Genomic DNA, 12740 nt, shown 5'->3' on the forward strand with positions numbered 1-12740 from the left:
GGCTGCTTCACTATGACCGCTGCTCTAGAGATCTCAGAGCAGCCTGCTTCCAGGCAAGTCCTAGGTTAACAAAGTCTGGAAAGATATTTTGAAAGTCTAGATGAACACAATGGTCACAAGTAAGTGTCCCAGACATCTATTTATATCAAAAGCTAATTATTGCATTGCAAAAGGATTTGCCCCTGGTCTCCCTTAAGCGACAAGTAATTGCAAGTCAGCGGGTTTATGGTGAATGTTTGCTGTGTCATCCACTCTTCCAGAACTACTTTGAAGGCCCTTGAGCCCAGAACAGCACCCCTTTGGCTTGCCATGATCCCCAGCACACCAACATGCCTGGGATGTAGGTATTCAAGGCAACTATATGGAAGGAATGAACTAAGCAGGCTCCAATAGGAGCAGGGGGCTGGGCTGATCCCTGGGAGAAAGTGGAAGGAGGAGGCTGCAGCTGGGGTTTCCCAGAACAAACAAATGAGCAGAGGGCAAGAAGCCCTCACAATTCCCAGAAGTATACTCTAGGACCCTCTGGGAGAAAGCTCAGAATATGCCGACAGGACAAGTCCTTAGGCCTCCTTGATGAACAGGACCAACTGTGAAGCCCTTTCACTTCTCAGCCTCCAGAAGAAATGAGTTTATGAGCACATCGGTTTTCTGAGGGCTGGTGCATGGCTTCTCTCTAGCTCCCTGAGTTAAAGGGCACAGCAAGAGCCATAGGCAATTCTTTTGGGACAATGGTGCCTGCCCAGAGGACAGGAGAGGCATTCCACCCACCAAGCCAAGAGAACGCAGGCCAGAGAAGAGGCAACCAAGCTGGATGGTCTCAGAGTAGCAAGTGCAGTGACACCTCATCTCTCCTGGGTGACGACTGGCAGCCAATCCACTTCCAGCAAGGCACAGGGAGACCTCTCTTTGCAGGAGGCTGTGGTCAGCATGCACGGAACCCCAAGAGTCTTCCAATGTCTTCATGGTGATAGCCAGCTTTTCCTGAAGAACCTTAGAGAGGCTTGTGGACCCTGAGATCCCAGTTGGAGGAAGAGGGGAGCAGAAACTCAAGGCTGAGGAGTCCATTCAAAGCCGTGACTCTTCTCCTGCCTCCCCTTCCCTACAGATCACAGATCTGTTTCTGAAGAGATGCAATGGTCCACAATACAACAGTGCTCTGCTCTGAGGATCATCTGATCCTCAACAGAGTCAAGGGATCACCAGGTATTCAGAGAAAGCTCCCAAGATAAAAAGGGGAGCCCAAAACAAATGAACAGAAATATATTGTGGCAGAAACAGGGAAAAAAGAAACAAGAAAGTTTCAAAAAAGGCTCTCATTAGTAACCACAGAAAAGTGTGAAAGACTCTTCTATCCATTAAAAAAGAAGAGGGTACCGTGGAAAAACAAGCATGGAATAAAAGAGAGGTCTTGGGAATTACAAATACGAATGTTAACATTTAAAAATCCAATACAGGGATAGGAAGATATTATCTTATCTGGAATAAGATACTATTCCAGAAAACAGAACTGAAAGCAGAAGACGTGTATACTAGGAGAAAAAAGAAAGAGAGACAGTGGATTAAGTTGGTCCTACATCTAATTAACTGGAGTTCAGGTGGAGAAAGGAAAGAAAGAGGAAAGGAATTTATTAAAGAAATACTACAGACATTTTGAAATATAATAGAGTTAAAGACATGTAAATGGTTACGAGTATGGGGCCTAGGGTCAGATGACCAGGATTTAACTCCTGCCTCTGCCCGTTATTAGGCAGAGTCATGGGCCAGTTTATTTAACCTCTCTCAGTCTACTTCCTGGAGTGTAACATAATCACAGTGCACAGGCTTCATGGAGTTGTCAGGAGGGTCACTTGAGAATGCTTGTGAGGCGCCTGGAACACAGTGAGTGCTCAGATGTTAGCCATCAGTATGATGCCAGCCACGGGGCAAAAGGGGAACAGAAGGAATCAGAGTCTCCAAGAAAATCAGAGTCCAGGAAAGAATGAAATCAAAATACACGATTACAGGGAGACTGGCGTGGAGCTCTGTGATGACCTAGAGGGGTGGGATGGCAGCAGGGGAGGGAGGCTGAAGAGGGAAGGGTTATATATATAATAACTGATTTGCATTGTTGTACAGCAGAAATCAACACAGCATTGTAAAGCAATATCTTCCAACTAAAAAATTTAAAAAAAATTTTTTTAAGTACATGATTGAATTTTCAATGAATAATATTTATATAGGAGCCTGGATAGCTCAGTTGGTAGAGCATCAGACTTTTGGACTTCCCTGGTAGCTCAGCTGGTAAAGAATCTTCCTGCAATGCAGGAGACCCCTGTTGGATTCCTGGCTCGGGAAGATCCCCTATAGAAGAGAATGGCAATTCTCTCCAGTATTTTTGGGTTTCCCTGGTGGCTCAGATAGTAAAGAATCTGCCTGCAATGTGGGAGACCTGGGTTCAGCTCCTTGCTTGGGAAGATCCCCTGGAGAGAGCATGACAACCCACTGCAGTATTCTTGCCTGGAGAATCCCCATGGACAGAGGAGCCTGGCGGGCTACAGTCCATGGGATCACAAAGAGTCAGACAGTGGCTAAGCAAAGCACACACATTATAATGTTACACTATATATATATTATATTATGCCATAATAAAGTAAATATTGTATTAAGTTAAAGCAGTGATATATAATAAGAATTGTAAAGGGAAAATGGAGAGAGCTAAATCTTTATTTCTCTTAAAAGGAAATCCATATATAATGAACAAAATTGATGAGGAGAGAATTGGAGGCAAACACCAGAAAGAACTGTTCAAAGACTTCATTGTGTTTGCTGCTGGGAAGCAGGATGGGAAGTAGGTTTTGCGGAGCTCACAGGTACAACATCTGGGGGAGCCCAATGTGCGGTAGAATTTGCATGTTTGTGGACTCATAACAAGTGTGGCGGCACAAGGCAGTGAAGGGTCTGGTCCTAACAAAATCAAATATGACACATTTCTGAGAGATGGAGGCCACATATCTTGAGGAAAGGTGTGCTTACCTACTTAGGTAGGCAAGTACACCTAAGTGCCTGTAAGGGCCAGCTGGAACTTAACCTCTGTGAACACAGTGTTCCTCATTTGTAAAAGGGGCTCATAATAGTGCAATAGCCTCAGAGCTATTTGAGTATTCAGATAAGCAAAACACTCAGCACAGCACTTGGCACACAGTAAGTACATGAAAACAGTAGAGACTGGGACTCACCACCCCTCACCACGCCCATCCCACCCCAGACGGACAGCCCACGAGCACAGCAGTCTACTCAGTCACCTCATTGTGGGGTAGGGGCAGGGGACAAGGGTGTGTCTTCCCAAACCTAAATCAGCTCCCCCAGCCACCTGACCTCCCCCAGGCCACCACCCCGCATGCACCGCTCGTGATGTGCAAACAGAAAGTGCAAACATGTCCTCCACAAAGCTGCACTTACTCCCGAAAGGAAACCAGAGATGAAACAGAACCTCAGAAAGTCTCGCGGGGTTCAACGTGGACAACTTCGGGGTTAGCTGCCCCTTGGCCTTATCTGCCCACTACATCAGGAAAGGCCTGCGCTGACCACCCCCAGGCTGTACTCATCAACCAAAAGTTTCTGCTGACGGAGTTTCTTGGTCCAAGAGGACTCAGATCTGGGCAACAATTGTCACAGAGGCTCCCTTTGTCCTGTGAACCTAATAATTGTTACTTGGGTTCCTACTTCAAAGCAGACCGGCCTGCTTACCGCAAATATCTGGGTGTAATTCGACGCCCGCTGCTGGCCTCTGGCGCTGGGACTGCGAAGTGCCGGAGTGAGGCACAGAGTCCTGTCCTGCTGCTGCGGCCGTGCCAGCCCAGTGTTTACTCTGCTTGGAGATGCCCGACTGCCTGGAGCCCAGGGAACGAGGTGGGCTGGCCAGGATGGCTTCTCTAGAACTCGGGCTGCAGCGATAAGCCTGGCATTTCCGCTTATCTCTGAGCCTGCCCCGGGCCCCAGAGGCTTCACTTGGTTATCTGCTTTGCTGGGCGGTATCTGCCTTCCCCGGGGGCCTACTTCCTGCATCACTTAGCTGAGTGTCCAGTGTGAAACAAACACTGTGTGGTCCAACAACAGAAAAAAGAAGGGATTGAGTCTGCAGACAGAGCTGACCTGAGTTCAAAATCCAGAACCTAGGTGCAGGGGCCAGAGAAGAGCTAAGACTCCTTGCCTTCAGGCAGCCCTTCAGGACAGAGCCAAGCCCTGGACAGCGATAGAACAGGTTGCTTTCTTCATGGGGGCTGCTTGCATCCAGGCTGGGAGGGATCAGTTATTGCCTCTTCAAGTAAAACTACTCAAAAAGCAATGAAGGTATCTGGAGCCTCAAAGACTGGGACATGCTGCAGTGAAGAGAAGGCCATGAGCGGGGGCTTCTGCTGAATGAGATGCCTGCTCCAACTCAGCTGCTACCCTCAGGGAGGCTCCTTGGACAGATCTTCCCAGAGTGCTCTGGGGGAGGCCAAACCCTCCACATGCCCTGGCATGCGTCCACAGACAGACATACATATATGCACACATATCACTCCAGGGCCCAGTCCACCTGGCCTGACTGACAGCAATCAGAGTATGGGGTGCAGAGTTTTGATATTTAGTTTGCTTTCTTGAACTTGACCATAGGCAGATTCTGTACTAAGTACTTTAACTGCAAATGTCTTAATTTAGACTTTGCTACAAACCTATAGTGTGGGTTTCCCAGGTGGTTCAGTGGTAAAGAATCCACCTGCCAATGCAGGAGACTCGGGAGACTTGGGTCTAATCTCTGATTTGGAAGAGTTCCTGGAGGAGGAAACCCACTCCATTATTGTCTGGAAAATCCAATGGACAGAGGAGCCTGGTGGGCTACAGTCCGCAGGGTGGCAAAGAGTCAGAAGTGACTGAGGGACTGAGAAGGCATGCATAACCCTATAGGGTAGATTACTATTTATCACCCCATTTTACAGAGGGGGATCAATCTAAAGAAAACAGTGGAGCCAGAATTCCAACCCAGGTTGATAACTCACACCACTCTGCCACTTTCAGAGACAGGAGCAACTTCAGAGACTGTAAGGGTCAATCCCGTCATTTTGTACATGGAGAGTCTGAGATCTGGAGAGGAGAAGGGACTTTTCAAAGGCCACTGAGTAAGTCAAAGACCGGACCAAACAATTGCCCTCAGAGTGACCATGGAAATCTCCACCCTGCTTTCTGGATTTGAGCAGGGTGTGTGTGTCATGAAATTGGCCTCTGCCCACAGGCTCATCCCTGACAGTTGGCTGAGGAGATGGGGTGGGGGGTGGGGGGAGTGGGCACAGGGTAGGGGCCCCTAGATATTATAATAGTTACTTACTCTTTTGTAGAAAATCATCTACTGCTTATCTCATCTGGCTACCCAGAAAGATACCAAAAGTCCTGCCAGGAGGAATCCAGGAATTGCACTTAGGAATAAAACCAGAGGCAAGTTGGGCGCTCTGAAGAAGCAGAGAGGGAAATAGCAGCTTAACGACAGGCCTGGGCCTCAGGGACCCTCCTTGCTAGCTCTCAGGTGGCTGGTGGGTTTGCTCCCAGAATCTCACTGTCTTCTACAGTCAGCATTTCTACCCCTGGTTGAAGCTTTTCATTTTCTCAATTCCTTTCTCACATGCCTAGTCAAAATTGTTCCCAGCCAAGCATGGTCAAATGGAATAAGCCTGAAAATATCAGAGAAGAAAAAAAAGGTCCCTCATAAATCAAATCCACACTAGCAGCTATTCATTCATTCAACATGTCCAGAGCAACACTTCTTAGGAAATAATAAAAGGACTATTATTTATCAAGCATTTCTATGTGTCAGGCACTGTGCTATACTGTCACATAAATTACTTTTGCCCCCACAACAATTCTAAGAGAAAGAAACTATATCCCCATTTCACAGGTGAGTAAACTGAGGCTTGGGATGCAAAGTCACTTTCCAAAGTCTGTGTTCAGTTCAGTTCAGTTCAGTTGCTCAGTCGTGTCCCACTCTTTGGGACCCTATGGACTGTAGCGTGCCAGACTGCCAAGTCCATCACCAACTCCTGGAGCTTACTCAAACTCATGTCCATCGAGTCGGTGATGCCATCCAACCATCTCATCCTCTGTTGTCCCTTCTCCTCCTGCCTTCAATCTTTCTCAAAATCAGGGTCTTTTCCAGTAAGTCAGTTCTTCGCATCACGTGGCCAAACTATTGGCGTTTCAGCTTCAGCATCAGTCCTTCCAAAGAATATTCAAGACTGATTTCCTCTAGGATGGACTGGTTGGATCTCCTTGCAGTCCAAGGGACTCTCAAGAGTCTTCTCCAACACCACACTTCAAAAGCATCAATTCTTTGGTGCTCAGCTTTCTTTATAGTTCAACTGTCACATCCATTCACGACTATTGGAAAAACCATATCTTTGACTAGACAGACTTTTATTGTAAGTGTGTGTAAGACCCAGTACATCAATGCAGGCAGCCAAACTCCTGAGTCTGCTTACAGCCAGAGGAGTCTAACTGAAACATCTTGTCTAGAACCCGATTTTCTCTAGGGGGCTGCATTTTCCAACTGCCAATTTAGAAACCCAATTTTATTTGCAAGTTGGAACTGGGTCAATAAGTTTCATGCCAACATATTGTACTGCCTGTTGGCTCATACTGGTAAGGTGTCCCCACCTGCTAAGTGCTTTGACATGTGCTCACACTTACACTCATCTAAGTTGCATGGATTATGATTCTTATTTTCCTCAAGAAGAGACTGAGGGTCCCAGGGAGAATCAGTGCGGAGCTGGCCATGGCCCCAGGGCCTGTGTTCCCTATAGCAGGTAGGGTTTCTGGCCATACACACCCACACACACACACACACCCCTACCCCTAACACACCTGGCTTGACAGGAATCAGAGAAAGAGTTGCAGGCTTTTTATTTTAGCCCCGAGCCTGACCATCGCAGACATTGCGCTGCTAAGCATTTTAACAGCAATATCTTATTTAAATCCTTTATTGTGCTGATACCTGTGAGCTCAGATCTCTGCTTGTGCCATGGGAAACTCAGAAAGTCGGGTGGGAGCAAGGGTAACACACTGGAACAACAGAGAAGATGGGACAGCCACTAACTGCTGGGTGTGAAGGATGTGGGTGGGATAGGGCAAAATCATGTGATGTACCAGTGTTTCCTGGCTTCCCGTATCTGATAAAAAAGAAGCCCACCATCATCTGCTCAAATTCTCAGTCCTCAGTCTATCCCTACCCTCTGAGGAGAGCTTGGTCTCAGGACTTCTCCTGTCAAATCTAGAGAATGGGTGGAATCTGAGGTCTGAAGGAGAGAATTTGGTGAGCTGGGTAGCAAAGCACCAAGAAGCGGAAGGAAAAAGGAGGCTTTAGACCGGGAGCAGGGTTTGGGGTTGGGGATCAGCAGACCTGAGGCAGCCCCATGATGCAAGCGAATGGGTGAGAGAAGGAGGGAGGGTTTGGAAAACTGTGTGCTGCTGACTATGGAGGGTCACTGGGAATAGTAAGTAGGAACGGCAGAGTGGCCTGCCTTCCATGGGCTCAAGTCTCTGCAGAAACTTGCTTACTTGATGTCAACGAATTCAGAGTGTAAGTGGGAGGTAAAGAAATTGGAAACAAATTTTAGCAAAGTGAAAGGACTTCCTGGTGGAAACAGGACTTGAGCTGAGCCTTGAAGGATGGGTGAGATTCAGGCAGGCCAGGGAAAGGTGAGGGCATGGAGTGAACAGAGCTCCAGAGTGACAGTGCAGATACTAGTCTTGGGCCAGGAGGTGTCAATGGAGGCCCAAATGATCCAGCAGGCAGGACTCTTTAAGAAAGTGAACCTGAAAGTCAAGCAGAGACATTTAGACCCAAAGGAGCAAGATAAAGGGGCAATAATCCTGTGGAATGCTTTTAGGTGGGAAATAACATGGTACAATCAGTGTCTAAGACTGAACAGAATGATTACCTAGAGGTAGGAGGGGCTGACTCAGAGGGGACACTGAGCCACTTCTGGGATGTTGGAGATGTTTTATACCCTGGGTGGTGGTTACCCTGGTTCATGTATATGTGCATACATGTCCGGAAGGCTATTAAGATTTGTGTATTGTGCTGTATGCCTTACCAAGTTCTGTTAGTATGGAAAAAAGGGAGGAAGGTGGAGCCAGTGGATCTGATGGAATGTAAATGGATCGGGAGGGCACAGAATTGTCATCCACACAGAAACTAAAAGCAGCAAGTGTTTACCAGTTCTGGGATGTATGCTGTTGCCAAAACACATTAGCGCTAAGGAAGTGGAGTGACATCTGAGAGAACAAGTCTTTGAAACTCCTTTCATAAATGCTGACTGATGCTCTGAGGCCCTCATTCCACTCCCACCCACCGCCATGCCTGCAACCAAAGCAGGACCCCTCCTCACCGTACAGGGCCAGACACTCTGAGGATCTATGGTGTTCCTCCCAAATCCAATAGGTGAAGGTTTCACCCCTAAAGCAGGTTGCAAAACAGCCAAGTACAGACATTAGAATCCCATTTTTGTTTAAAATATACATATATGCCAATATGGCTAATTCTGCATCAGAGAATTGCAGATGGTCTTTCTTTTCTATATTTCATTTATATAATTATTCTAACTTTTAAGTGTATTATTTGTGTTATTTTTTTCTGTAATAGTCATGATTCATCTGGACCCACAGGAATTATTCTAGACAATAATATGCATGAGAGAGGTTAATTGACCAAGAACAGACTCCCCCAGGAACCCAGCTGACAGAAAACAACATTTAATAACCTTATAGGGAGGTCAGACTTCAATTGCTTAACCTTAAATGAACACAACAAATGTATATGTAACAGACTCAGGACTCCTCAGAAACAGTAAACCCCCAGGATAGAGAAAGAATTCCTCTTTGCACTTTGGTTTTTAAATAGATTTTTGCCCCCTTCTGACTTGGAAACAAACATTCCAGACTACACATGCAACTCATTAAACTATACAGTAGAATTAATTTGGGAATTTTTTTAGAGCAAAGTTGGCAAACATCTGCAAACAATCAACTACAGCATTCTCAAATGATCTGAGCCTTAAGTACAACTAATCACAGCAATGTTTGAAAATAAAATAGTTTTGAAGTCTGAATTACACATGTAATTCCCCGATAGCTGCACAAAACCAAAGACAAATCCATGCACTTAAGACTGTTAGTTTTTACTATTGTTTGCTTTTGGTCAGACTCTAAATGTGTTTTCTGGAGGGTCTACATGCCCTTAAGGCACCTGCTGAAAACACACACACACACAATAAGTTTACCATCTGCACTTACATACCACCTTCCTTCCATGGATCCCGAGTGGTCTATCAGAAATGTTGTTTTCATAAGTCCCCTGTGAGATGCGTATTGTTCCCTCCATCTTACATGCAGATAAACCTAAACATGCGGGCAGTTAAGTGGCTTGTCAACAGTCATAGCCCAAGACAAAATCCATGCAAGCCACTCTATGGTCTCCCTTCCTCTGCTGACCGTGCCTTTGAGCTTTCTTGTTGGCCCAGGTTTAAATCATGCACGCAGACCATTGTTTCCCTGGTGATGGAGGTGGCATTCTATTTCCTGCCCTGAATCTGGCCTGGGGCCCTGGCGGCACCACATTTAGCCACAAGTGCATCAGCCGTGCGTGAGTGGGGACAGCTTGGCTCCTTGGAAACCTAAGTGGCATGTGTCAGCTGGCACCAGCCTGCAGAGAGCCACTCCAGGCCACCCTGCTAACTCCTCCATCACTGGCCCAGAGCAACCCATAATGAAGGCAATGACGTCTCTCTGGGAGCTGGATGAACACATGGGAACAGCTCAAAGGCAAACTCTCTGGCCTGGCTCCTGTCCAGCCCTCAGAGAGAAATAATCCTTACATGCCTGGGAACCAGGTCCCCAGTCCAGTCCAGCCCTCCCTCTGTTCATTTCTATGGACAAAGTGTCGTGGTCACAGATTACATTCCTGATAGGCAAGCGAATTTACACTTCCAGTCTCCAGTTGCAGTGTTTATTTTTATGGTCCATTAATTAACGTGTCCTGGAATGACCATTCAGAATCACCTCTAGAAAAATAAGAAAGTCACTGGGGCATCCACCAGGTAATAAGAGTTATCACCTGAAAAGAGTTTCTCTGATGATTGCAGTCACTCTTAGAAATTAGGGGTGGAGATTTTTTTGTGGTGTGAACTCTGTCATTTGGCTTAAAAATCAATTAAATCAATTTTAACTTCTTCATTAACCTTACTGGATGGTCGGGTGCGTTTATGAACCAGAGGCTGGGTTAACTGCCCCTCTTTCTTGTGTACTCCCAAAGCACCACAAATGTCTTCCTATCAGATCCTAAAAGTGGTAATAGTTCTGTCAAGCATTCACTTTGTGCAAGGTAAAAGCTAGCACTGTACATTTTTAAAATTCTAAGTATTACCATTAATATTCTCATTTACTTAAGGAAACTGGCCCAGAGAGGTCACAAAGTCACCTGTGATTGCCATAAAAAGTTACCACGAACTTAATGGCTTAAAACAACAGAAACTTATTCTCTCGCAGTTCTGGAGGCCAGAAGTCTGAAACTAATATCACTGGGCCAAACCAAGGTGTCAGCAGGGCTATGCTTTCTCCAGAGGCTCCAGGAGAAAATCATTCCTCCCCTTCCTAGCTTCTGGTAGCAGCTGGCATTACTTGGCTTCTGGTCGCTCACTGCACTCTGCTCCCACGATCACACTGCCTTCCCAGTCCTTCTGCGCATGTGTCAGACCCCATGCCTCCCTTGCACGATGATATATGTGACTGTATTTAGGTCTCACCTGGATAATCCAAGATAATCTTCCCATCTTGAGGTTCTTAATCACATGTGCAAAGTCCTTGTTCACCATAAAAAGGAACATTCACAGGTTCCAGAGATGAGGATGTGAGTATCTTTTGGGGGGCCGTCGTCTACCCTCCCAGCGAGGTTTCTGTTCTCACGCAGTCATGAGGGTTCACTGGCTGAGTGGTGAATGTGCAGCATAGAGGCCAGAGCTCAAGCTTTGGTGTTAGGCAGACCCAGGTTTGAAGCTTAGCTCTACCACTTACTGTCTGACTTTAAACAAGTAACTTAACCTCTCTAAATCTAATGTGTGGGACTATTTTGAGGATTAAATGAGATAATGAAAATGAAATGCAACATAGCTTAGTGCTCAATGAATTTGTTAAAAGCAGAGAGTAAGCTGGAGTTGTGATCCAACCTTACAAGAGGAGGCCAGTGAGCACAAATTTCTACAGATGAAGAAATGTGAAAGTGGGGAGTGGAGGAAGTGGGGGTGTATAGGGGTATCATTCTGCCACAGAGTCAAGGAAAGCGTGTATTTTTGTCACAGATATGCTTATACACTGTTACAAAGAGGATTCATCTGAAAATTAACACTGATTTTTTTTTGAGGTTAAACTGATTCCAGTTTCAAGACCTATAACAGAAAGAATAAGGAATAAATCAAGAACTTAAAACATGGTGAATAAACCAGAAAAACAGTCAGGGAATAGTAGGAAAAGAACAGTAGGAAAAAAATAAGGATGTTTTAAGCCTGGACATTTGTTATTAGTATGTTTGAGAGATGACATTCAAGCTGATTTGCCTTCTTAACTATGAGCAAAATAACTGTGATTTGATTTTGTTCCATTCACTACCTGAGGTAGGATAATATGAATTTTAATAAAGAAGTTTTAGTACTATACCTCTAAATATTATCACTTATTATGATCAGTTCAATTCACTATATTTCATCCAGTCACTTTTTTTCAGTTTAATTCACTGGGATTCTTTATAGTTATGACAAGGATTTCTCAGTTTGAGTGGAAAGCATGCTAAGGGTCAAAGAAATAGGAAAGTAACAGATTTTGCCTTTTTGGAAAAAAAAGAACAAAACTACAGGCTCCTTAAATGGCAACCAGTGGAGGAAATAATGATAGCTGTACATCTACTCAGAGAAGGCAATGGCACCCCACTCCAAGTACTCTTGTCTGGAAAATCCCATGGGCGGAGGAGCCTAGCAGGCTGTAGTCCATGGGGTCGTGAAGAGTCGGACACAACTGAGCGACTTCACTTTCACTCATTGGAGAAGGAAATGGCAACCCACTCCAGTGTTCTTGCCTGGAGAATCCCAGGGACGGGGGAGGCTGGTGGGCTGCCGTCTATGGGGTCGCACAGAGTCGGACACGACTGAAGCGACTTAGCAGCAGCAGCGGCAGCACATCTACTACCATGGAAAGCTAGCCAAGACATATGGCTGAGTTAAAATTCACAAAACAACGTATGAAACTTGATCCTATCTAAATAAAAAGGACAAACAGCCTGATAACCAGAAACATATAGGTATACAAATACATTAGGAATAGTCAAGGATACATAGCCAGTAATTAACAGCAGCTACTTCCTGGGGAAAGAGCAGAACTGTGTTGGGGGAAAAAAAAAAGGGAAAAGCCAAATTCTCTTTATAATCCACATGTTTCTGTAATTGCATTTCTATAAGAAGTATGTTTTTTTAAGTATATTTTTTTAACTTATAAAAAATTATTTGTTTATTTTAATGGACCATTACATTACAGTTCTTTTGCTAGAAATATTACTTGCAGGATAACAAACAGTAAATGTGTATTGTTGTTTTTTATTAATGGATCAGACATGCTCTCTCTGCCTTGACTCTTTATACAACAGGAACAAAAGTACACAAAGGAATAAACTCATATCTAAAGGAGAACAG

At 45.2% G+C, this 12740-nt stretch overlaps 1 protein-coding gene across 3 annotated transcripts in view; it reads right to left on the minus strand.

Moving 5' to 3' along the window:
* Positions 1–9492, minus strand: part of MYLK3 (myosin light chain kinase 3) — a 57946-nt gene extending 48454 nt beyond the window's left edge. Inside the window, exon 1 of one of the 3 annotated variants that reach the window (XM_052655224.1) lies at positions 9305–9492. In XM_052655224.1, the coding sequence (XP_052511184.1) occupies positions 9305–9388 (84 nt within the window). In that variant the 5' untranslated portion in view covers positions 9389–9492. Of the gene's footprint in view, positions 1–9300 lie in introns of all 3 variants that reach the window. The other 2 variants (XM_052655225.1, XM_052655223.1) reach the window with 2 other exon arrangements.
* Between the last annotated feature and the right edge of the window lie 3248 nt (positions 9493–12740).

Source organism: Budorcas taxicolor, chromosome 18 (genome assembly GCF_023091745.1).
Source record: "Budorcas taxicolor isolate Tak-1 chromosome 18, Takin1.1, whole genome shotgun sequence".
NCBI lineage: Eukaryota > Metazoa > Chordata > Mammalia > Artiodactyla > Bovidae > Budorcas > Budorcas taxicolor.